General features: G+C 39.4%; 4 protein-coding genes across 10 annotated transcripts; 3 read left to right on the top strand and 1 right to left on the bottom strand.

Annotated features, from left to right (window-relative positions):
• Positions 1-747: 747 nt before the first annotated feature.
• Positions 748-9,411, top strand: LOC115693902 (kinetochore protein NUF2 homolog). The gene is made up of 11 exons (XM_030620961.2): positions 748-1,029; positions 1,226-1,441; positions 2,443-2,533; positions 2,609-2,788; positions 3,360-3,449; positions 5,291-5,398; positions 7,953-8,006; positions 8,160-8,274; positions 8,355-8,512; positions 8,646-8,741; positions 9,126-9,411. Exons 1-11 carry the CDS (start codon positions 863-865, stop codon positions 9,171-9,173), a joined length of 1,323 nt encoding a protein of 440 aa, XP_030476821.2. The 5' UTR covers positions 748-862; the 3' UTR covers positions 9,174-9,411.
• Positions 9,412-10,636: 1,225 nt separating this feature from the next.
• Positions 10,637-11,707, bottom strand: LOC115693908 (uncharacterized). Its single transcript, XM_030620973.2, has 2 exons — positions 11,357-11,707; positions 10,637-11,219 (listed from the first exon to the last, which is right to left on the bottom strand). The coding sequence occupies exons 1-2, from the start codon at positions 11,681-11,683 to the stop codon at positions 11,052-11,054; spliced, it is 495 nt and encodes a 164-aa protein (XP_030476833.2). The 5' UTR covers positions 11,684-11,707; the 3' UTR covers positions 10,637-11,051.
• A 798-nt stretch (positions 11,708-12,505) lies between these two features.
• On the top strand, positions 12,506-18,746 carry LOC115693907 (putative transferase At1g60990, chloroplastic). Of its 6 annotated transcripts, XR_008817851.1 has the most exons (14): positions 12,506-12,761; positions 12,908-13,009; positions 13,725-13,758; positions 14,242-14,315; positions 14,432-14,497; positions 14,609-14,673; positions 14,888-14,975; positions 15,071-15,136; positions 15,568-15,733; positions 16,617-16,700; positions 16,770-16,897; positions 17,304-17,487; positions 17,966-18,075; positions 18,261-18,552. XR_008817851.1 is itself a non-coding variant. In XM_056317421.1 (13 exons), the coding sequence occupies exons 1-12, from the start codon at positions 12,564-12,566 to the stop codon at positions 17,484-17,486; spliced, it is 1,254 nt and encodes a 417-aa protein (XP_056173396.1). In that variant the 5' UTR covers positions 12,506-12,563; the 3' UTR covers position 17,487; positions 18,261-18,552. The 6 variants fall into 6 exon arrangements, 5 of the variants coding, with proteins under 5 accessions (XP_056173396.1, XP_030476831.1, XP_056173397.1 ...); XM_056317421.1 differs by lacking the exon at positions 17,966-18,075; XM_030620971.2 differs by having other exon boundaries at positions 17,966-18,333.
• A 2,038-nt stretch (positions 18,747-20,784) lies between these two features.
• Positions 20,785-24,501, top strand: LOC115693917 (uncharacterized). 2 transcript variants are annotated; one of them, XM_030620987.2, is made up of 8 exons: positions 20,785-20,943; positions 21,197-21,484; positions 21,926-21,995; positions 22,118-22,173; positions 22,334-22,409; positions 22,549-22,585; positions 23,802-23,916; positions 24,008-24,501. In XM_030620987.2, the coding sequence occupies exons 2-8, from the start codon at positions 21,210-21,212 to the stop codon at positions 24,246-24,248; spliced, it is 870 nt and encodes a 289-aa protein (XP_030476847.1). In that variant the 5' UTR covers positions 20,785-20,943; positions 21,197-21,209; the 3' UTR covers positions 24,249-24,501. The 2 variants fall into 2 exon arrangements, with proteins under 2 accessions (XP_030476847.1, XP_030476846.1); XM_030620986.2 differs by having other exon boundaries at positions 21,209-21,484.
• Positions 24,502-24,977: the final 476 nt, after the last annotated feature.

Here is a 24,977-nt window from a genome sequence, read left to right on the forward strand (position 1 = left end):
GTCTCAGAACATAAGGATAACGACACAAATGATCCATGAACTTTTGCTTAATGTGCAATATGGTCTGTGAACTTTTAATTTGTTCAATATGGTCCATGAACTGTATCCCATTGCGCAATGTGGTCTTTGAACTTTTCAATTTATTCAATATAATCCTCGAACATTGAACGATATGAAAAAATTTCAATGTTGTCCTTCCATTAATTCAAATTTATGGACAACATCGAATATTTTTCACATCGTTTAAGGACTAAGTTGAACATGTGAAAAAAATTCATATATCATATTAAACAAATTTAAAATTTATGGGCCACATCACATATTGGGCTAAAGTTTAGAGACCGCATTGAACAAACTCTAAGTTTAGGAACCGCACATTTGGCCAAAATTCAATAATCATTTGCGTCATTATCCCTTATAAACAGGTACACTTTCATATCAATCCGTCGTCAATTAGGGACTTTCTTCGTTACTACCGTATCGTGTTTTTGTCGTATTCGAGACCGAAGCCGTACTCGCAGTATACCATTTGCCGATAATTATACGGCTTCATTGCGAATACGGTACGGCGCTAGGGGGGGCATAGCGTATCGTACAAAACAATCTTAGCCACCTAAAACGTACGAAGAAATGCAGGACAACCGGCTATTACCGGTTGCCTTGTCGGTCGTATTGCGCTGTATACCGTAGTCGTAGCGTAGGCAATCCCCCCCTTGCAAGATTGGAAAACACTGAAAAAGAAAAGTTCTGGTTTTTGGGCGGGAAACACCTCTCTCTCTCTCTCTCTCTTTCTCTGAGAGGCCATCTTCCTTCGTGGGTCGTCGCTCCGCTGCTCGCAGGTGTTCGGTCGGCGACCGCTCCGATGTCGAGGTTCGAGTACCCGAGGCTCACCCGGTCGGAGATCCTGTCGTTCCTCGTCGATTCCCAGATCTTCAGCAACGTCTCGGCGCACCACCTCGCCGATCCCACCCCGGATTTCGTCTCCGACCTCTACACCCAGCTCCTGATCTACCTCGACTCCTTCCAAGAGTGAGTTCCCCCATCTTCAGTCCCTCTTTTCACGGAACCCCAGTTGCTCAGAATTCGAAATTTGGGTTTTGGATTCGTGGTATCTCGACCCGGTCTGTTAAAGGTGCGACCTTTTGCGCATTTGTTGTTGTGGGTGTTCGAGTGATTGAGAAATCTGTCTTCCTTTTTTTTTGGGTTTCGCCCTCCGATTGTACAGGGAAGATGGGCAAATGGAGTTCGCGGCGCTCGAGCAGCTCGAGAACCCGGACTTCCACGTGGACTCGGTGCGTAGGATGAACCTGTACAGCAGGGTCAAGGAGGTCGTGGCCTCTCTGCATTGCCCCACCCAGTTCAGCCTGAAGGATCTGGTGAAGCCCGACGCAGGACGGACCGAGATTTTTGTCAGCGCCATTCTCAATTTCTGTTTCCACAAGTGAGTACGGCTCGTCATTTGCAAATTCCGTGCCTTATATTGGATGGTTTCTGCGAGCTGAAACGATGTATGGAGCCTTGATGTTTAAGCTTGAGAGAATTCGAGGGTTAATGATGTTTTCGCGATAGAGGTAGGCCAACCTTCTTTTCTAGATCGTCAAGATCAAGAATCAACACCCCTATAGCACACTCATCTTGGTTTACCCCGGATTATCGTGCGGCTAGTACATGGGCGCTTTTGGTTAAACTGCATATGACATGTAAAATTTTGGCTATCATGTCTGGACAGGCATGAACCAAGTTAGTGCGAAGTATGCAATGTCTTGCAACAGATCATTGAAATTCACTGCTTCCATAAACATGCAGTTCCAATCCACCAAACAAGTCTTCTCCTTCTCAGGTTCTCATCGACCAAATCCGGCAGTAGTTTGCACAAAGGGAGTCTCGCATTATTGGAGCCTTCACTTTGCATATTTGCTTCCCTGGAGTATCACAATGACTGTCACCTGTTGAGATTACATAATAGGACTTTAAGGAAGGGGAGACCTCCTCTGGAAGTCCCATTTTGAAAGTATTAGGCCTATACTCCAGCTTGTTGAAAACAATTTGATCTCCTACTACTCCCGGTCATTTCCCTCCTTTTGTATGATAGATTTTACTGTATGTTTGCTTTGATCATTTGCAAATTTAGGTGCTGCTACGAGATATGGCAAGTGCAGTAGGAAAATCACTTAAAGTTGACAAAGATGGGAATAGAGAAACTAAATCTTTCACCTCAGTGTATTATTTATTTGTACAATACATTCATGTGAAAAATAACTTTTTATTACATGTACTTAAATATAGTCCGTCTCTCTCGGTTTTTTAGATATCTTATATCTGGATAATGACTTTCAAGGGAATTTCATCTTTTTTTTTTTTTTTTTTGGTAAGGAAGGGAATTTCATCTTTTATGCACAGCTAATACATGTTTTTTCCTTTCGTGTTTATATTGGTCTCCAGAGACAACAAAATGAATCTTTTAAAACCGATAGTGGAAGAACTAAACCTCCTTGATGAACAACAGAAGGAATGGGAGACCAAGTTATCCCAGGTACCTGAAAAGCAACCGCAATGAAGCACTTTCCATGCAAGTCGACCATGAATTCATGTAATATCTTTGATACAGCTGAATGCAGAGGTTGCAGAGTTTAATGAAGCCAGAGAGAGGGAATTGCCTCTTGTTCAAGAGGTAGATACAGAACTGAAAGAACTGCGCCAGACCATATCTGAACTTAACAATCATCAGATGTCTTTGAGAACTAATTATCGGAAGTTGAAGGAGAAGAGTGGAGAAATGGATGTCAAGGTGAGCCCACCATGTTGCATGTTTTTCTTACAGTTTTTGTAGGTGTCATATTAACTGTTTCTACACCCCCTTATAAATTTACGTTTTAGATTTAGATGTCTTGACATTACAATGTATACCGGAGATAGAGTACGGTAATTAATTGGAAGAGGGAATGTAGCTTTGAGTTTTTGCATGAAAGTTTTTGGGTTAATGAATCCTCCGGTGCAATTATGATAACTCTGAATTTACTGAAGGGAGATGATCTTGCACCTGCTGCATAACATAGGAATCCCAGGTTGAATGCTGCAATAACAGCCTGTCTTGCCTGTGAGAACGCGTATCATGCTAACAGTAGCAGAGTCTTTTTATTCTGTTTGGGAAAATACTGAAACGAAGTTGACTAGTGCATTTATGTCACAGACTGGTGATATGTTTTGCTTGCATTTGTATACAAATGGAATTCCTGTTTGCTTTTCTCAGTTATGGCCTAATGATTACTTGCAGTAGAAATAGGACTACTCCCCTTTTGACCTGGTGCCGCTTCATACCAATGCCTTGATAACTATTTCTTATTTTTCACACTTTTCAGATCCTTAGTGCGGAGGGTGGGCTTGTGCAAAGCGTTCAAGCCAATGCAGAATTACGCTCGAAAATAGTCCAGTCACCTGATAAACTTCAGGTGTGTTGGGAATCATTTCCAAGTTATATTTTTCATCTAAAATATTTAAGCTTGTTGCTATGCCTTCTGATACCTATGAACTAGTCTCTTTCGTTCACCTTTTTTGAAAGTTTACAAGCACGGTTGGTAAATCATTCTACAGGGAATTTGCCTATATTTCATTAAATAAGAACGGATAATTACAGGCAAGTCTTAAAACTTATAAACCTTGTGCACTCTAGCCATAATACTTTCATTCATTCATTTAAATCCTAAAATTTCTAGCTCCCATCCACTTCAGTCCTTCTGGCAAATCCTCTAATTTCAAGTGGACGGAAATGCACACATAGCCTTTTTCAATCATTTTTTTTATCCTACATGTTTTATTAAAAAAAAATTCAATAGTATAAACAAAACGACGTAAATTTTGTGACGTCACATTAGGAAATTTAAAAGATAAAAATGAAGAAGTGAACACCACCATCATGTGAGGCTGCAAGCCCTCGCTTGCAATTTGCGAGCTTGTCAGCCCTTGGCGCCATTCATACACAACTATTGGAAAAGCGTCATGTTGGATTTTTGGATGCCATGTCAGCAAAATTGGCTGAGCGGTCGCTAGGACTTTATTGTATCAAATTTAAAACGTTTAGGGCTTGATTGTACTTTTCAAATGTTTAAGATTTGACTAACATTTAGGACTGTTTGTGCAATTGAACATTGGTAAATTACTTATAATGTCCGTAACCTACTAATTATACTTGTAGATTTCAAAGAACTTGATAATTTACTAATTTATTGGTGAATTCCTCAATGTTGGTACTTTACAAACAACGATAGTAAAACTTGAAAAAGGTTGGTAGCTTGCTAACTTGTTGGGATCTTGGTAAATTCCTTGTAGGGTTGGCATTTCGCTAAACAGACTTGTAAATTTTAAAGAAGTTGGTAAGTTACCAATTTAGTGGAGTATCAGTAAATCTTTTATAGTTACAGTAAGTTACTAACGACACTTTTAGAATTTCAAAGGAGTTGATAATCCTACTTCATTTGAATGTTAATAATATCATGATAATGTTGATAAAATTCAAAAAAGTTGGTAGTTTCATAATTTATTGGAATACTTGTAAACTTTTTATCTAGTTGGTATTATATAAACTATGCTTGTACAACTTCAAAGTATTTTACTAAATTATTGGGAGGTTTTTAAATTCTTTATTGAGTCGGTATTTTACTAATCAAGCTTGTAATATTTCAAATAATTTCGTATACAAATTTTGTCGAATGTTGGTAAAATCATTTCATTGTGGTAACTTACTAATGGAACTTGTAAAACTACAGAAGAGTTAATAACCTATTAATTTATCTGGAGATTGATAAAATTCTGATGATGTTGTTAATTTTACTAACAGTTGACCTGAAAAACAAGTTACCAGTCATATTGTTCTACTGACAGCATTGGAGAATTATTAGCAAATTCAACGATCTACCAACTTGGAAAATCTCCAGATTTGAAGGGCAAGGGACAGTAGAATTTTGCAATTTGCTGCCCCTTCTTTTGTCGAATTTTATAGGTCATGACCGTATGATTTTTAAGCATGCTTTTTTCTTCTTCTTCTTCTTTTTTCTCATCGCGTGACTCAAGTGGGAGCATCTATAGGGACGAACCTGTGTATGTGATTTTCTTGTCTGAGTGTGTTGCTACAATGTACTATTCTGCTCATAACTTTCTGAAGTAGCAATGTTTACTTTATAGGAACTCATCATACCATGTCCATGTTTTAATTGTTTTCTTTGGCTTTTGTCCTTCTGCCTTATCTTTGCATATATACTATGAGATTCAATTTCTTTGTTGTATTTGCATGAAGGGGTCTTTGGAAGAGAAAAAATTAGTTCGCGAAGAGGCAAGAAATGCTGAAAACTTAGCAAAGCAATCTTTTGAGGACAAGAATGCCGTCATGGAGGTTTACACTAAGGTAATTGATACTCTTTCCATATGTTAATCATTATTTCCCTCATCAGGCTTGCCAGCTGGAGGCTCCAATCTGTATAATTTAAGCTCTCTAGCAGTTTGTTGCATTATGCTAATGTAAAACAACATGATAGTGCATATTCAGGTTTTTCCTAGAAGTCGTCAATGCTCATGCTACAAAGATCAACTTTGGCTTCCTAAGTTTTATGTCCTTAATCTTTATCAGTCTTTTTTCTGTAACTTACGATATATTTAAGGCTTATCAGTTATTCGTACTATTTCTGACAAAGTGGACTTAAATCTGAATGACTAGTCACTGCTGAAAAAAAGCATTTCACATCTAGTCCTTTCAGTAGGTTTTCTGATTTGTTCGTATGCATCCTGACATGTTTTGAATCCTAGCAATGTATCGACCTTGTCCTCTGCAATGCAATAAGCTAATTTATTAGAAAGGTTCCTTGGTGTACTGACCTAAGTCTGATAGGTTAATAGCAAAGGGAGAATCATGAAAATTTTATAGAGTGAATGTATGTGTGCCTATGTCTGTGTTTATGAACAGTTGGCCCAAGTACCAATGTGACAGTGAAACCATTTACTTTTGCTACATACATGAAAGACAGTTTACACCCTAAAAACTCCATGCTCATCCACTTGTTTCATGTGTCCACAGTTAGACAGAAGATTTTACTGGAAAGGTCCAATTGTTGCCAGTTTCCTTATCTTCTCTCCGAGATTCAAAGAATTTGCATAAGAGTTGGGCTCCTATATGATGCATTCATCATAAGAGATATTAGATGTCACTATATGGCTAAATGAGAAAGAATAGAAACCTATTACACTACTGCACTTCCTACTTACACAGGCCTTAAAATCATTCTCTTGAAAATTGATTTGCAAAACAGGGCGGCCTATAGACTCACAGACATTATGTGTTTTTTCCATATTTAAATAGCCGCCATCGTGCTTGTCATAATTGGCAACAGCTGCAACCACTTGGTTTCTACTGGATTGTTCCTCCCTTGTTCCATTTGCATTATATTTGACAATTTTACATAAATTTCTCATAGCCACCTCTCTACAAGAGCGTTTTTTTGATACCCTATAATTTGTTAATGGCAGAGGGAGGGATGCCACTAAATCGAGCTGTCATACTTGAGCCTCAGCGGTTCTTCCTTTTATACTTTTTCAACCTGAATTTGAAATATATCCTTGTTTTGCTTCTCAAATATGTAAGTACTCGGAGATCACATAGACACTCTTTCAAATGTGACCGCTAGCTATGGTTAGCTAAGGTAGAGTTGGTGGTAGTGTACAGTTTGAAAAAGTACATGAAGAATTCTTACTGGAAATCTATAATGAAGGATCGCCGCAAGAAGATTAAACCTTATCCAACAATTAATGCAAACTTGGTTGGAGGTTAAGTGCATCTCTCCTGCAGAGTTTTGGGGGTCACATTGTTTTATTATTCGTTAGGTATTTCGTGCTTTAGTGTGGTCAAATAATAAACGCTGGTAAGCACTATTTCATCTATTTTCAAATAATTCAAGTTTTATGCAATTTGGAGTCTTCTAGAGGAAGTTATGCCCAAAATACTAAGAGGTGGTAAGGAACTCCGAGATTGGGTCTTTTAGTATCTCTAAGTGTTTGTTGGATCCTATGCATTGTTTTATTATTTCTGGAGTCATGTCAAGAGTCAGTGTTAGTGTTTTTATGTCTTGTTTAGGGATTGTTAGTCTTCGTCTTGAAAAATAAAGTGTCGATGTTTTTATGCCTTTAGGGATATGCCTATTCTTGGAAGGTTTTTTCAAGTTAAGTCTACATAAACCACCCTAAGGATTCCTATGTGTTATAGTCATTTGAATATTGGATTTTCATCTATGAACTCGTGGATTAGAGTTTCACTTTAACTTTATATCTCTTTGGTGGATTCCATTAAGTGATGAGACACATGACCTGAATCCTAAGGTGGATTTCTTAGAGGGTGAATATTTATCCTATCATATGCCCTGAATCATTAGGGGTATTCCTTAGGTGTTGAGCATTTCTGTTATCGCATTTTTATTACTTTCTAAATCTCTGATCCCTCCTGTATAAGTTGAGGAAATCAACTTATGAATGATCGCTAGTTTTGCAGAGGCTATCTGGATATTTTTCCTTTAGTTTTCTTAGCATTAGCAATCAATCTTAGGGAATAACCTCGTGTTTCCACTTTATAAAGCTAGTGACTACTATCCACAATATATTTTGCTCTTTACTCTGTGCTTATTGAGTTCTCTTCTCCTCCAAGTGATCGGAGGGAGGAGAGGAATTTTGTGAGCATATCTTAAGAAATTGTTAAGGATTCCAGCTTTCAAGTTCTTCCTTGACTTAGATAAAGGGCTGTTAACATTCCTTCACATGACCTGGTTTCGCTCCTTACTTGCTAACAAATCGTCTCCAAAGAAATCTCTTTACTATCTCTATTTCATTGGTAAATTTTAGTATCTTAAAGATAATAGTGAAGCTTCAGCACCGGTGTATTGTTCCACTTTTGCTTATCTTTTATTTTTTCTTTTCAGGTGTTTAAAAAATTGTCCAAGCACTTAGCGGTGATGCAAAAGATACAGGAACAGGTGATATCAGGCCTAGTGATTAAAATATTTTCATGCATTGGTGATTGTGATTTTATAGTATGAGAAATATGATGCTCCTTCCTGGTTTTCTCTGAGAGTCACCATTTATGTAGGCTTTTTAACTGGGGTTCGTGATATTGTTCTTTTTGGTAGGTTAACTCTGCCAAAGCTATCGATAAAGATGTCAAAGCACTAAAGTCTAAGCTAAGTGATGATGGAATTTTGGATAAATCACTTGATGCCAAGCTTGTTGAACTGCAGGGAAGAGGTGCTTCTGTTGCTTCTTTTTTGTTCGACAATATTTTAATTTTTGCCACACACCTTGAGCTGAAATGTGTGTTCTGCCAGAGGAACAATTGGATGAACTGAGAAAGCAGGTAGAAAAGGAAAGTCATACCAATTGTGAGAAAGCTACTAGAGAAGTCAATAATGTGAAAATGGAAATGGAATCTCGGAAACATGAATTGGAGGCAAGACAAAGGAAGGTCGAAAGTGTGGTTGGAGAGGTATAGCACAAATATCGAAACTCTTCTTTTATGTTGCAAAACTACTCAACTGAAATTGATAATTCTGGCTGATTTTGCCTCATAGATTATTTCAAAGTGGTGATTATGTGTTTCCCTCATTCTGAGTTCTTAGGTGGATTCCATTACCTCAAGGACAAATTTGATAAAGGAATCCTGTGCAGCTGAACAACAAGAGCTATTACGTAGATGCGAAGATATTATGAAAGAGGTGCATGAGTACTTTATCCTTATGACTCTACACTACATGGGTCTACCACATCTTGAAAATTCATTGGTGAACATGTGCCATCTTGAAAATTTATTGATGTCTATAGTGCCATTTACTCACTGGAAGTCATTCCTAACTTTTCCCCTTGTAAACAGACATAGTCTTAACTTTGTTGTGTAAAATCTCTCTCTCTCTCTCTCTCTCTCTCTCTCTCTCTCTCTCTCTCTCTCTCGGTGCACGCACATTGCACAAAACATTAAGCAATTCTTATAATAGAATCATGTCATCACTGTTATAATTTTCCAACTACTAATCTGATAAGCTTAGATGCCACCCATTTTATTTACCCTGGAGAGGCTTAATACTTTGGATGGGTTTTTGCAGTTTCACCGATACCTGCACTCTATTGGAGTCGTTCTTCCAATAGCCTAGTGGATATGTGGAGATCAATGGAGGAGTCGTGTGGTTACTAACCCAAGGGATTGGAACATTCCTTCGGTGCAACTAGCATGTTGGACGGGAAAATGCTTCTACTCTCCCTTCGCTTTCATCTACATATTTGTTTTTCTAGCTTAAACTTGTGATGGTTCTGATGTAAGTAAAATCTACTGCTAATCATGTTTATTGGAACTACAACTGTGGAAAGATTGCAAATCTTCCATTTCATCCATATGACCACTTTATTGAACGAAACCAAATACATTAAGGTGGTTTTGTCCCTATACATCAGAAGTTAATGGTGCAGACAGAGGAAGTGGGGGATAACCAGCCCAAGAAACATTGGACGTTTGCTTTATGAAATGCCCAGCTGACCAGTTAGTACAATTTTCGTCTTTTCTGCTACTCAAACGAAACTTGGTGCTTCTGAAATCCTTCACTAACTGCAGGACTTAAGTGACTAAGGGCCTGGCATCCCAAATTTCCTTCTGATGAACGACTTGTGAGGCTTTGAATTTGGGGTGAGCAGCATCAGTTTTCACACATGTTCTACAGTTTCGGCTTTGCCACAAAATGTGCATTCTGTTTGACTTACAAAAGGCTACAAATGAATTGGGATTTCGATCCGTAGAAGTTGACAGCACTCGATTTGTCGTGGTCAGACTCAAAAAGCTTCCAAGTTTGACTCTCTATTAAGCGAGATGCAACTGTGTACTTCTCGACTCTATTAATCATGTCTATACACCCTGCAGTGTGTTCAGTAAAATTCCGACTTAGTACAACAGCACAGTTTGTTGCATCATACAAGAATGCAAGTAGAATCTTAACACGAACCACATCGTCGATAGAGAAAACAGAGTGAAGAAGAAAACGGTGAAAACACCGGATACAACGTATTCCCGTGACATGTATGGGTGGGTTCGCATTCTCAATGTCCGAGAGAAGGCGCATATGCACTTCCCATTTGTGCTTCTTCTTTGTTGGCTTTGATCTTATGACAACTTATAACGAGCTAGTATGGCCTCGAGTGCTATTTTACTCGTTTCTAGTCTCTCTAGCTCTAGCTCCAGTTCGAGTGACCGTTGTTCCTTTCGTAGGTCATCGTAGTCCTCAGCCTTTGCAAAGACATTGCTCGGATTCACTTGCTTCTTGAATTTCATTATCAAAGCGGGGTGCGACGGTTCTCGACGGTTGCAATGATTAATAGAATTTCAGGACTGTTACGACATATGTGGACTAAGAAGGACCAGACTGACGCAGAATCAATCATAGAAAGCAGCAATTGTTCAGAAATTCCAAAATTTGTTAAAAAGAATACGTTGGTATCCAACACGTAAAAATATTATATTTCTCGATAAAACGGACCGACAAAATAAAAGTATAGGATACCTTAAAAATCACCCAACGAATTGTACTTTCGAGATTTGTTAGAGGCCGTGATATATTCAGAGTTCATCAGACTAGGACACTCATTGAATCAATTCGATTCATGTCCTCGAAAAACTGCTGATAAAATAATTCAGCAAGCAAGGTAGATTCCTTTGATTGCTGCTAATTCATGGAAATATTACTGAAGTCACTTCATTCTGCAGAATTTGGTTGAGTCCCCTGTTTCTCCATTGAGTGGAAAACAGAGCAGCATCGCCATGGATTTACATCACGAGAATCGTTTGCCCAACCGGCCAACCAGTCAGGCACAAACATTCCCTTCCCCATACGTACGAACTACACTGTAATTTGTCTGAAAGAATTGAGCGAGTTCATGTATCATTCGGGCTGTGTGCTCCGACCTCCTGGCTTCAGAAGTTACACTCATTTGAACCCACTTGAAAGACGAGCTTTGTCATGCTCCGAGAAATTCAGCAGCAAAATTCAAAGTTGGAACTCGGAGTCATCCCACTGAAGAACGGCGGACTCAGGATTCTGCTCTCGCTTGAGCTTGTCCTTCAAGAACCAGTCGCACACCCTCCCCGCGTTGAGCTCCTCGATGGAGCAACCCTCTTGCTCCGCCACCACCCTCAGCAGATTCAACGACGATACCTGCATTTCAACATCGCCGCTCACTCATCGATTTCTCGAACGACCCACGAATGAAATTCCTCAACAAGCGGAAAAAAAAAAACCAAGATTTCGCTATACGGCGATGAAAGGAAGAAAATTTGCGAAACGTTACGCACCGTCAAGCGACAGAGGAAGCGCTCGTGAGTGCTCAAGCCGGAGATCTCGACGAGGCCGGCCTCCTCGAGCGTCAAGAAGCTCCGCCTCTCCGCCGCCGCCGTCCTCGCCGTCCCCTCGGCCTCGCTCTCTCCCGGGTCATCGCCGCCGCCGCAGCCTCTCACCACGAGCCTCCTCGTTCGGCCAACCGACCGGCACGGAGCGAAACGGGTCGTCGCCCTGGACGGTCGCCGGCGACTCGCGGTGGCGGCGGAGAGGGACGGCGAGCGGTGGCAATGGATGGAGATCATGCTGCAGGAAGACGAAGGAGAGGAGGCGAGGCTCATCATTCTTTCTTTCTTTCTGTGGACCAGACAGGAAGTTTTATCTGCATGAAGATTGTGTTTTTTTCATTAAACCATTTTTCATTTTTCCATTTCGAATTTTAGAGACAAATATTTATAAATTTAATGAAAATGGTAAATAACTTTACATATAATTATTTGAATATTGAAGAAATTCTAATATCGCACGTGTAATAAGTATGCAAAGGCAAAAGGCGAAATATGGTAATCGTAATTGTACTTTTCATTTCGAAGCTCTCGCGGCAATATTGTATTTTTTTTTTCTTTTTTATGATGTGTATACAACCTCATAATAATGCTTCCGCATATAAAACAAGTCGGGTGCAATTTATTAAAAACAAGGTTTTAGAGACTAATCTTACGATTCCCTTTTTACAAATTTACAAATGTGATTGTTTAAATTACAAACTCAAAAACCACAGTGAATAAATTAACGCGTGGCTAGGAGAAAAATAATCGCGTTACTTACGCAATTCTTATCCCTGTGAAATCTACACCTGATGAAATCTGAGATGGACGCACTAATTGCCAAAATTATATAAACATGCGGATAGTAGATTAACAAACGAATATAGTATAATCTATCATATATATATATATATATATATATATATATATACTTTCAATGTTGTTTTATTTTTCATCATAACCTATTTTACATTTGGGTTTTTGAATTCTCTTTGATATAATTTATTTGTTAATTGACATTTAATGGATTGGTTGGTATTGCCACGTCCCCACGAAGTAAGTCCAAAGCTCGAATTTTGCACTTTCACCTACTTTCTTTCTTTGGGAATCTTTCTTTCTTCTTCTTCTTCTTCTTCTTCTTCGCTGAGCGAGTTCGCTTCGCTCGAACCCGGAAACGATGTCGTCGTCGTCGCCGGTCGCGTTTCGTTTTCCTCCATGCGCGATCCCACGTCCTTCCTCCGCCGGGAGCACGGCGGCCCTCGCTCCCGTCCTCCGCCCATGGCGCCGGAGCAGGGCACTGAGGAAGGGACGTCTCTCTCCGGTTGCGGCGAATCCTTTCGACCTGTCTCCGCCGCCCATCGACCACGACCTCGCGGTGAGGCTCCGCCCGTTGTGTGGTGGAGGGAGTTGGGTTCTGCTTATTCGTTGTTGGGTCTTCGCTGTTTGACGGTTCTGTTTTATCTGTTGTGTGAATGGACGTTTCTTGGGTATGTGAGCTGATGCGTTGGGGACGGTTTGCAGGACTCCATGATGGCGGTTGGGGGGAAGGTCTCGCTCGATGGGGCTGTGGAGACTTACGACAACGATGATGAAGCGTTGGATGCAGCTGATAACGGCCTTGCGGTATGTGGCTAGTCTCTTTTACTTTCTCTTGTCCCCCGTGCTTCTTGTTCATGTCATTTCCTTTTTCGTTTTGCTAGTATGCCTCGCATTTTTGTCCACCCGTGCCTATGTGTTGGACCCTTTGGTTGCCCATCTGGTTAACTGGACTTATATAAGGCTGTGCCGACTGTGGTGGGATGAAAGAGAGCGTTACTTTTAGCTAATCCATCCTATTGTGTTAATCCAACAAGTTCAAGCTTATGTCCAGGAAATGCGATTATCTCTACCGTCCGACCGTTGCTTGCTTTTTGTTTCTGGGCTTTTAGGGAAAAGGAGGAGGGAGGGTGCCGGTGGGGAGTGGGGGGAGGAGTAGAATAAGAAACTTGGAGAGGTGGTGTATCCTCATTGAGAACAGATGAGAAATTTTTGTTTTAACATTGGTTGAACATGTTATACTTAGACATTGACTTCAAGATTGCTCTAGTGAGGACTGTTTTGCATTTCATACCTATTAAGCAGGACTTTAATTTTGCAGTGACTCTTTGGTCATTTGATTTATGATGGTGTGACACGAGACCAGTCTAGACTATAAGCTAGAGATCTTGCTTAGTTGGGTCTTTAATTTATTCTTGAGCTGAACATATGAGCAGCCACTTATTTCCTCTTCATTTTGTGTAATTGGCATTTTTTGTCTCTGTTAGATTTGATTCATTGATACATACACATGATGCTCTAGGTTGTGGATTTGTCGCATTTTGGACGAATAAGAGGTATGGATCTCTTCCTGTGGGAGATCATTTCACTGATTGCATGATAATATATTCTGATGGGAATTTCAGTAACAAGGGTGCCTGTGCTATCTGTCAAACAATTTAAATGTCTCATTAAGGTTATCTTTTTGAACCCCTATTTATAATAATTGATAGGTATATTCTGACCGAACAAATCAGTCCTGTCGTTCTTCTTATAGAAATAGTTTCCTCCAAAATGATGTGCCTGCTGAAAATTAGGTTGTGATGTCGCTGCAGCATTTGTTGTCTTAAAACATCACTACTCTATTTATCTCCTTCATGCTCCCTTCATTGGTTTGAACTTGTGGTGCTCTTGAATAAGGATGTGGTGCTGGGCTGTTGCCCAAATCTTCTAGGGCTTCTAAATTGTCGAGTACATTGTATCTTATGCTTGTTGAACTTTCATCTAATTTGTTACTCTGTGCTTTCATCCTTGTTTTTGTCAATGCATTTCACACGAAGTCAGTGGAGAAGACCGTGCCTCATTTCTTCATAATCAGACCACAGCAAATTTTGAATGCCTTCATGAAGGAGAGGTAGGACATACACACATGATATGCTCATCTTTTCCACCAAGCTCTCTGTACTCTCGTGTTTCCTGGTCTCATAAAGTACTCACTTTGCTAACGGAATGTCTACCGTGAATCTGTAGGGATGTGACACAGTTTTTGTGACACCAACAGCACGGACAATCGATATTGGCTACGCATGGATCATGGTACAACTCAATGCTTTGCTTGCTTCTCGTTCCTTAATATATTTTCTTCCTCCTGCTGCAGTTAAGATCATTTTTTTACTGTAGTCATGACTGCTCTATCAAATGTAACAGAAAAATGCTGTCACTTTGGTGGTCTCTCCAGTCACCTGTCAAAGCATAACGGAAATGCTCACAAAGTATGTTCTTTTTTCATGGACTCACTTTTGACTGGTATAGTGGTTCATAGATTCAAATACTGCTTGCTCTGTTGTTCATTCCCATTCAAGCTCGAGCCTCTGGCACGATCATGGAATTGATAGATGAAGTTTGCCTTTAACTAAGTAGTTTGATGTATTTCAATGGATTTTTTTCATTAATCGGGTATTATCTAACCTTTTGAATTTTGTTTAGGTACATATTTTTTGCTGACAAGGTAGAGATCACAGATATCACCAAGCAGACAAGCTTCTTAGTCCTTTTGGGACCTAAGAGCGGTCAAGTAATTGTGCTATCCGATGAGCTTAGACATGATGTTCAAACTTTCGGCAGGTTCATATTTATGATTCTGTCGGTTATGTTTTGACTTTTTAACAGGTTATGGAGCATCTGAATTTGAAGGATCTGGATGGACAACCATATGGCTCACATAAACATTACAGTGTAATGTTTGTTTGATCTAGTGATATTAAATCCTTTTGGTTGTTGATTTAGAGGGCATAGCATTTGATTGCATATAATTCAATTGACATTCCTATGAATTCGGGCATATTAAATTTGTAGCAGCTTCCTTCCCTTAGCTGTTATTTGAAAAGAAGTATAGTGATGCGGCAAAGAAGTGCACAAGTATTGCCACCTATAGTCTTTTGTTGCAATGTGCCCTTTAGGATATTGTGTATCAAGGCTGCTAGCAGGAACACGGCAACTCTATGTTCCATGTCCAGCAGTTATTGGCAATAAAGAGATTTGACATAATTTTGTTGACATCATATCCTGCAAGTTCGTGATCTCTGTCTCTGATGATCAAAAAGTGTGAGGACAGTCGAGGTCATATAACCTGGACATGCAATTGAAAGATTGTTCTGAATTTGCAGATAAATGGAATGCCAGTAACGGTAGGAGTTGGAAATCTTGTTTCTGAAGAAGGTTATTCTATGTTGACGTCGCCTGCTGCTGCCACAACTGTCTGGGATATCCTCTTATCTCATGGTGCCATCCCAATGGGAGCTAATGCATGGGAAAGGCTAAGGATTCTGCGAGGTCAATTTCTCTTGCCTTAAATTTATTACTTTTCATGTAAAGTATCGCTTAAATGATTTTAGCATATGCATACCGTCATCTGTTTGGACTTTTTTCCTAATTTCTCGATAATACTGGGGATGAATTTATGTAGTAGTTAGAGATTTAGCGTGAGTGAATATGAACTATGGTTTCAAGGCATTATTTCTAGCGGTGGACATGTATGTTTTGGTTTTTGTTTGGACGTTTTCTAGGATGGCACCCACTAAGCAGACTGCTTTGACCCTCTGCTATGGTCATATATATGGGGATCAGGATCCAGATGAGGGAATGCATTTATTGATGCACTTTTCTAAACAGTGGAGTTTGCTTTGAGGTGTTATGTATAAGCTTCCATAAACTACTTGTGGTTTTTTTGGTCACTAGAGCTTCTTTTCGGTATTGCTGATCGTGAGCTAATGCATGCTTAACTTTTAAGACCATCTAATCAACCTTGGTGCTATAGTTGGCTGTGTTTTATGTTTCACTGGGAGGTGTCATCTGATTTGGATTCTCTTCTTTGCGAATTGTATGTTTTTGCAGGATCTCCTGTTGTTCAATGATAGGAACTTTTTTAACAAGAGATTTATCAATTTACTTTTCATTAAGGTCATTGCTCATCAAAGTATACTGGCGTTTGATGTGATGACATCCTAAAAAGGGAAAGTTAATCTTGTTGAGAGTATTTTGGTTGTTGCACAGACTTGTCTTGGTTACTGTATATATGCATGGTCTGATGTGCATGGTGTGGTTGTCACCAATGACGTTTTTGAGACATCGCTGTCAAGGAGGACACTGTCTGTCAGTCTCTTCTAATCACATTCTTCAGATTTCGATCCCATTAGTCAAACATGGTTGTTTGCAGGAAGACCGGCACCTGGGAAGGAGCTTACCAAAGAGTTCAACATTTTAGAAGCTGGTCTTTGGAACTCAATATCACTAGATAAGGGTATCTCCTTACGAGAAAACATCTGTTTTTAAACAAATCTAGATGATTTACACTGTCTTGACTTCTCAGGATGTTATAAGGGGCAAGAGACGATATCTAGACTAATAACTTATGATGGAGTCAAACAGAGCCTATGGGGTGTTCATCTATCTGCACCAGCAAAACCTGAAAGCCCCATCCTTGTTGAGGGGAAAAAGGTACAGTCTGTGTTTTGTATATAGTGACGTAATGCTGAAAAAATATTGACAAAAGAAGCTATATTTATAAACAAAGATATGCCTAAGTTTTTCAATATACAGAAAAATCCCTGGGAACTATGTTGAGGCCGTTATCTCCTATCTTTCTAATTGACTGGAAATTTACTTTTGCAGCGAAAAAAATTTGTTGCTTATGGATTTTCTGGCGCGTAACAAATCAATTGCAATGTCTTGCCTCTGAATTTTCTGCTGACATGCTTAGACAGTAGCTTGGCATATATTGTGGATTTTTTTTTTATAGTAATCTGAATTTACTTCCATTTTACCTCGTATTTGACACAGACAACTTTTATAGTCTATACAAGTTTGAGAATCAGAAAATTTTGGTACTGGATTGACCCTGTAGGTTGGAAAGCTGACAAGTTGCACATCGACAAGGGAACTTGGGCATTTTGGCCTGGGATACATTAAAAGACAAGCTGCTTCAGAAGGAAGCACCGTTCTTGTTGGAGATGACATTGTTGGGAGAGTAGTGAATCTTCCCTATCTTGCTAAGCAACGTCCACTGGGGAAGAAATCAGGTTCCTGAGGTAATACGGTTATATTAATCTCTATAGACCTATGTGCAGATCATTTCGAATGAGGATGACTTTGATTTACTGGAGAAAGATGGGCTGGTGGTTGTGTATAAATACTCACTAGGAAGATGCAGCTGGATTTTGAAAATGTGGTCATGAGTAAATTGAGGAAGTGTATATTGTCTGTTTATTCATGGAATAAGATTTTCTTTTCTGAATCATTGTTAAGCAGCTTACTGCCTAATGGGTGCATTTGAATTGGTTTCAAATGAAATCTTTGAGCTGTTTTTTTTTTTTAAATGATAAATTCTCAGAGACTGTGCATTGGTTAAACTATTGGAACATGCCCTGCTCTCGAGGTTCATGTTTCCCATTTGAGTTTGGAGACCCTAAGCTTTTTTTTCTTTGTTCAGTTACAAAAGAAATCATCCAAATGCAATTCATGTTGTTTGAATATAAGTTCTCAATATTGTTGTTTGTCTGCAAACAGATAGCAACACATCTTCTATGATTCTTGGCAGCACAGAGTCTGAGGAATTGCATTCGTATGATTCTGCTGACACATGTGTTATGGTCCAATTAGCTCTCTTTGTTTCCAAGGTAACTAGGTGCTCATGTCTAGACCTTTTCTGAACATGTTCCTGTGGATTGGTGAGTAAATTACATTGTGGTGGCATGTAACCATCAACACCTTAAATTGTCGAGTCAAGAAGATGTAGCAACTTTGTCGTACTTATTTGTGAAGGTGGGAAGGAAATGTAAATGTAGTCGGGGCTATTGTGCAGGTTGGACTGATGCGGATGTGATACTGATGTAGCTTTTTTACATCTACTTCAAATGCATTTTGTGAGTGGCAAATGGTGAGATAATATTGGACGAGAGATACGCTGTACGAATGTACGCTGACAAACTCATGTGAACGTCAAATTGTAACTGTCGGATTATGTAGGAAGCGTCGTTTTCGTGAGTTTTATTCTCGCTGGTTGAATTGCTTTCCCAGTTACCGGTTGGCTTGAAGCTGCATTATTTGGTTAAGAACTTACGGAGCTTTTGATGTGAAGAAGCATCATCAGAAAGGCTGAGACTATGGAGGTTATGATGGGTGTTCTCGAGCATCGTATTGCGGTACTAATCTTGCTTTGTAGCGATTAAATGGCGTGAACTACGACTTTTAAAGTTCATCCACCCGCGTTATATGTTAATTTAATACCAATCCACTTTGATATGGACTTCTCAAGAGATGAGATTTAATTCATTCCAGCTTTTGCATATATGTACTTTTGCCTTTTCCTGTAACAAGAAGACTCAAACTCGATCAATGCATATACAGATACTTAAGGTGAGTGAACAATTCCTAAAGTGTTGGCCGGGTCGGACCATAGAAATACCATAATCTGTTGCCTCGAGATGCGAAGGCCGAAATCCGGCACCTCCTAAACGATGCTTAGTAATATGTTGAAGGGTTTGTGGTTTTGGATTGGTCATTGCGGCTGGCTTCCATACGTACATATTGAGATAACACGGATGTTTACGCACTAGAGAACTTAACCATACCTTGTTACTTTTGTGCAACAAACCCTTGCTCGTGCTTCGAGCAGCAGTTTGCAATAGATATGATCATTGGATGAGCCCCGATTGATATGATTAGTGGCCTGCCTTTGTTACTCAAACCCTCTCACGACGAAGAATTTGTGGACTGGCCGGGCTCGTGTTAATGGGAAAACTTTTGCCGAGGACTATCATTTACTCATGGTGTCTCGAAAGTAAACCTATCAAAATAGATGATAAATCTATCTCTTAATTTATATTTGATGAATTGAGTTGTTGTATGAGTTATTTATATTCATTAAATGGGTCATGAATGGGTATAAGATGATAATACCCAAAATAATATGTGTTAAATGGGTTCACGATTTATTTAGACCCAATACACACCTTTACAACTCTCTCTCCACTCTTTTTCGTCTTCACTTGATCTTGCGCTTGCTATTTTGCGCTCTCACCTCACTTTGAGTATGAATTTTTCTAAATTTAGTTAAATATTAAAGTATTTTAACAATATTGATCGGGTCGGATATATGTGGGATATGAGTTGGGTTAAATATGGGTCAGTAGATTCGTATTGCGCAGAAATGGGTCAAAATGAATTAAATGAGTCAATTTAGGTTGGACCATTTTCGACTTGTCCAAATCCAACCTGACTCACTCATTTGACGGGTCTACTTGAAAGTCATGACAATTGTTCGGCTTACGGTCACCTCTAGCCTACAATCCTGCTTGAGTGTTGACAAAGGGGCGACAATTAAGCCTCACATAAGTATTGGCAATCAAAGATTGGCCACCTCAGCTATGCCACATTAGTTCCACATTATGCAATTAAGCATAGTAGTAGTTGAAGACAATGATTGATAGGATTTAGATAGACATATGAGTTCCATGAACAAAATTTAGACTAAACCATGAAATTAAGATGTTTCGCCTGAAAGATCCATGAGTTGTAATTTCAATGCCAGATTTTTAGTTTATGTCATATTACCTATTTATCATCTGCGAAAGATTGATCGAGTGGTAAATGATTGGGATGTTGTGCCCCAAGAAGTCTAAGATCTCAGTGACCGACCAATCACGTGTTTACCCATGTGATATACTCGTCCTCTTATGTGACGCTTAAATTTTGGAATCACTTATTCTTTATATATATCATTGCCATGTGATATAACCATCGCGTAGCATATCCTCGTATGAAATATCATTTTGCAAAAGCTGGCCTAGGATTCCATTTTCATCCAAAAGACTTCCTTACCATAAGTCGTCTTCTGCTACCATGTTTTCAGAATGTGTAGTTGCGTACTGTTAGCATCTTTTCTGCATTTGTGTCGCGCTAATGCCCAAAACAAGTGGTTTGGATTAATTTAGGAAATAAAATTAAATTGTTACATTAAAAGAAAGATTAAATTAGAATTAGAATCTATGTAGTAAGTGTCAATCTTTTTTAGATGATCATTCATTTTGTCGAGTGCTTATCAAATTGCACTTATTATTCATCTTATAACATGAATGAGTTTTGTTGGAGTATTTTGATAAAAACAAATATTGAGATGGAGAGGATTCTTTGAGTTTATACTATAAAAATCTAGATAATTGCACGGAGCAGAAAGCTAACATTTCACATTAATTCTTTTTTTTTTCGAAATTAATTAAATCTCACTATCTCTTCATTTAAAATTTACAAAATAAAAAATAAAAAATTCTCGAGGAAAAGAAAGAATTCAAAAATAAAAAAAGGAAATTCCTCATTTTCTTCGGGGCGGTTTTGCGGGTTGTTCAATGGGTCGGTTTTGATCCGGAGGCGTTTCTCTCTCCTCCCCTCGATCACCACCGGAACCTCCCGGCGATCTCGTCTCTGTCCCGCTCTCTTCCAGCGCAAGCGATCGATCCTCTATCGTCGACGTTCGTCCATGATCGAAGGTGAGTTGGCTACGGCCTTTCTTGTTCAGAGGGCTTTGAGATGTTCCTTTCAGATCGATTTCCTTTCATTCGAGCTGCTAGAGCCCGAGAATGGCGAAGTGGGTCTGTTCGAGGAGTCAAATTGCGGTCATGGGTTGTGAAAAGCTTGTGAATTTAGCGTTTCTTTTCATCTGGGTCAAATGGGTTCGTGTTGATTCGTTTGATGTCTCCATTTTTTTACCCTTTTTGAGCTAATTGTCTGGGGGGGTGAAAGAATTGTTTGTAGGATGGACAAGGTGGTGGAGGCTGTTGAGGGAGTGAAGAAGGAATGGGGCGAGGCGTATGGCAAAACCCAAGAGCATGTGAAGGCGATTGAGGAGTATGGAAAGTCGAGGGAGGAGAAGAATTCGCTCCCGAGGTTGAACGGCCTGGCGCAGGACGGGTTGGCTCTGTTGAATTCGCTGCAGTTCAAGCTCGATCTTCTAGCCCCGCAGCTGCCCGCCATTGATTCGGTCGAATCTGCCAAGTCGATGCTCGAGTCGTGGAAGACCCAGAGCCAAAAGTAAGTTCTTGATTCTTAAATGGTTGGGCCTGAAACTCGATTTGCGGAATTTTGTGAACTCTGGAAGATGACTGCTTCTTGTATACATGTGCTCATTAGCTTCTTGCTAATGACAGTTTTTGTTTTTGGAATTTCTGGTGTCGAGGGTCTCCTGTCGCTTGAAAGAAATGGTTGGCCCAGGCATGTTAGGACTTGGTTAACTCAAATTGTTAGGGTTTCCCCCAAGATTGCATACTTGTGAGTTGAGAAGAGATTTGGGGTCTTATTGGTTCAATCTCGATGTAGTTTGCTTGTTAACTCTCTGACAATTCATGTAAATGATTGACATCCAATGCTCGTGCATTTTTTTTAACAATCTGAATGGAAATATTTTTACATGACCAAACTAGTTGTGCATACACCAACATGTAGAAGATTCTGAAAGATCATCTCTGTAATCAGCTTGCGAATGAGGTTGAGGAATGCTAATTTGCAAGCAAGGGCTAATCTGAAAAAGGCTGCGCAAGCAGAGGTGTGTACAGTCTCCTCAATGGGATGCTTTGTCATTGCTTTGCTCAATCAATGACTTTTCTATGTGATGAGTTCCAAATGTGGGCTCAGGAAGATGAACTCTTTTATTTTCATGCATTTTAGAGAGAACTGCTTCTTGGCGGCGGAGAAGAATCAACAATTCGGAGACGCAATTTACAGTATGTTTCACTTCATTTACTTTTTTATTTAACTCTGCAATATTTTATTATTCCAAGATGGTGTGGCTTTCAATATCTAGAATTCCAGACATCTATGTGGTTAATCTCTGTGCCTCTTGTTATACAACCTACAAGTAGTTGATTTATCGCTAATTGTTAGGACAAAGGCTGGAATGACATCTGCTGCAGAAAGTATCACAGACAGCCTTCGCCGCACTCGTCAACTGATGGTCCAGGTGAGTAGCCAGCTCGCTGTGCATCCTTTTCCCGCACTTTTTTAGGTGTCTGTATCATGGATGTTTAATGTTGTTCCAAGTTCCCAACTCTGAATTATACGAAGAAGAAAATCATTGTAACACTAAGGTCACTTTTCAGGAGGTGGAACGAAGTGCAAGCACACTCATGACTGTTGGTAACTATTTTTCGCTCCTATGAAGAGGTTTTGAAGCAAACACATGTCGTCATGCTTGCACTGCTAAGCTCCCGATTTTTTCTCATCATTACTTTTTCGTCACAAATGTTTCTGGGTTGGCCTTTCTCTATCTGTTAAATGCATGAGCTGTGACCTGAGTTTCCTTTCACTATGGAAATGTGCTCCCCTAGCTAAGATTAGTAATGGAAAGAGGGGTATAGTCTCAAAGCAACCTTCCACTTTTCTATCATATGAAGCACTTGGTTAAGATCTTGGATTTTGATGTGTTTTCCTTCTAGGCTATTAAATCTTTTATCTTTTCTGCAAATAGGAAGAGGGACATTATGAGACAAGGGCTAGTTAAGTGATATGTAAGGCTAGCAGTTCGTGCTTCCTTGTCGTAATCATGTAGTATCAATCATAAAATTAAGATAATTATGTGACTTGTCCTACTTTGAATATGTTTATTAATTTTTTCATATTTTTAAGGCCCTTGCTGTTAGATCGGTACGCGATCCTTGTTTGGTAGTTGGTACTCATGTATAAACATGTCATAACAGGAAAGAAGGTAGAATTGCGATCATGACAAAATTAACTGAAAGTCTAATCAAACTACATTAGCTGTCTTTAATGGAGTTGAAGTTATCATAATGTAAAACCTTCATTAGGCATATAACCATAAACTCTTTGGGCTAGAGATTCCTGAGATTGTCTAGTAAGCCTTTTTGTGTCCAATATTGAAACAGAAATTTTATTCTTATTTTTATAATTAATTCTGCTTTTGTACTTCATGCATCAAAGTGAAATTTCACTCACAGACAGTTTGTTGTGGCAGAACCGTGAGCAACAGAAAATGGCTAAGTTTTATTCCTGGATTGTCAGTAAGAATATGGGAAAGTAATGATTGAAGCATGCAAAGCAACATCTTGTACATTAACTGGACTAGACCAATTTAACTCGAGGAAACTATAAACTCCACTTCTGGGGTTGGAAGCTTGTAGGAAGTGAAGTTTCAAGACTAACAGCTTTCACAGCTATAGTACTTGGTAGTATTATCCATCATATGCGCAACATCTATCTATAGTGACACTCATTTGCTAATAGTGCCTGCATCTTAGTAAAACCCTTTTTTTTTTTTGGTGTTCTGTCTCTACAGATAGATAAATATGACTCTTTAAGAAACTCGAATGTATGATTTTTATTGTGGATTTTGCAGATGAATCGACTGGAGTCCTAAGGAAGGCTGAAAGTGAGTACAAGGGCCACCGTTCATTGTTGATGCGCACCCGAGGCCTACTTTCTACAATGCGACGTCAAGATGTGATTGACAGGTCTGGATTTGGACAATTTTTCTTTTTTCTCTATTCAGATGTTGTATGTACCTGGAATTGCCTTGAGCTGATACCCTGCTCTGATTTACAGGATAATAATTGCTGTTGGATTTATCTTGTTCTCGTGTGCTGTTCTATATGTCGTTTCGAAACGCATTGGGCTACTGAAATTGCAGAGGAAGGTCACAGCTGCTCTGAAGGCTGGTATGGCAGGACAAGCAGAGATGGGACTTAGAGGCAACCAAGAGGGCATCAATATCCCCCATATCGTTGATAATGTAATTCCCAATTTGAATCCTCCGTTGGATAGACCTATGCACGACGAACTTTGAGTTTCTCTCTCGGTGCTTTCTAGAGTACAATTTGTCAACTGGGTTCTTCTAACTTGGGGAAAATTCGCTTTCATGGATAAGGAAGATGGAGTGACATACCAAACTTTCTGTCACAATTGTTATGCTTAGGTTTAGGGACTGACTTTGTTGTGTCTTAGTTACAGCGTACATTGTGCCTCACCCCTAGCCCGCATTTTAGGTTTCTCACTCAATGTGGATTAACTTTGCAAAGTTTGCCCCTCTTTTGGCCCAATATTTGTGCGTAACACGGTCTCTGTTACTCGCATAGCCTGTGACTATATGGTTAATAGATCAATGCTATTTTTTCTAAAAGAAAATTTCGACATATTATTACAGATGTAAGTGAGCCATTTTGGTTGAGGTACTGCATCCGTATCAAATTCTTTGTCTGTCTTTGCTTTTGATTTTCTGTTAACTTCAAAACATAACAAGCATTGGCTTCTGCGCGTTTCATCTGCTCATCTTATTTTTATCTTACCCTATCAAGTCCGTGTGCGGATCCGTGTGCGCAGGATAATTCTTATACAGAAAGACAATCTACATCTAAAATACTACCTCTCTTCATTGCTAACTTGTATGTACCACAGTTTCCTTCACAGCTGGTAAATTTACCTTTGTTTTATGGGTCATGCGTGAACACATACATTTATACCTAAGTTTGCGTATGCGAATGCAACGAGAGATGGATACAAACTCATGCTAGAAGCA

This window comes from Syzygium oleosum, unplaced genomic scaffold (genome assembly GCF_021117445.2).
Source record: "Syzygium oleosum isolate NSW1041296 unplaced genomic scaffold, Sole_v2.1 Sole_v2.13, whole genome shotgun sequence".
Lineage (NCBI taxonomy): Eukaryota > Viridiplantae > Streptophyta > Magnoliopsida > Myrtales > Myrtaceae > Syzygium > Syzygium oleosum.

Bases quoted from the DNA above. Each gene is read 5' to 3' on its own strand.
- LOC115693902 (XM_030620961.2), top strand. From the start codon at position 863: ATGTCGAGGTTCGAGTACCCGAGGCTCACCCGGTCGGAGATCCTGTCG. The intron at 2,789-3,359 runs GTGAGCCCACCA...CACACTTTTCAG, and splicing joins GTGGAGAAATGGATGTCAAG to ATCCTTAGTGCGGAGGGTGG. The intron at 8,275-8,354 runs GTGCTTCTGTTG...GTGTTCTGCCAG, and splicing joins TGTTGAACTGCAGGGAAGAG to AGGAACAATTGGATGAACTG.
- LOC115693908 (XM_030620973.2), bottom strand. From the start codon at position 11,683: ATGATGAGCCTCGCCTCCTCTCCTTCGTCTTCCTGCAGCATGATCTCC. The intron at 11,220-11,356 runs GTGCGTAACGTT...GTTGAAATGCAG, and splicing joins GCTTCCTCTGTCGCTTGACG to GTATCGTCGTTGAATCTGCT.
- LOC115693907 (XM_056317421.1), top strand. From the start codon at position 12,564: ATGTCGTCGTCGTCGCCGGTCGCGTTTCGTTTTCCTCCATGCGCGATC. The intron at 15,734-16,616 runs GTCAATTTCTCT...GGTTGTTTGCAG, and splicing joins AAGGCTAAGGATTCTGCGAG to GAAGACCGGCACCTGGGAAG. The intron at 16,701-16,769 runs GTATCTCCTTAC...TTGACTTCTCAG, and splicing joins CTCAATATCACTAGATAAGG to GATGTTATAAGGGGCAAGAG.
- LOC115693917 (XM_030620987.2), top strand. From the start codon at position 21,210: ATGGACAAGGTGGTGGAGGCTGTTGAGGGAGTGAAGAAGGAATGGGGC. The intron at 21,485-21,925 runs GTAAGTTCTTGA...CTCTGTAATCAG, and splicing joins TGGAAGACCCAGAGCCAAAA to CTTGCGAATGAGGTTGAGGA. The intron at 22,174-22,333 runs GTATGTTTCACT...GCTAATTGTTAG, and splicing joins ATTCGGAGACGCAATTTACA to GACAAAGGCTGGAATGACAT.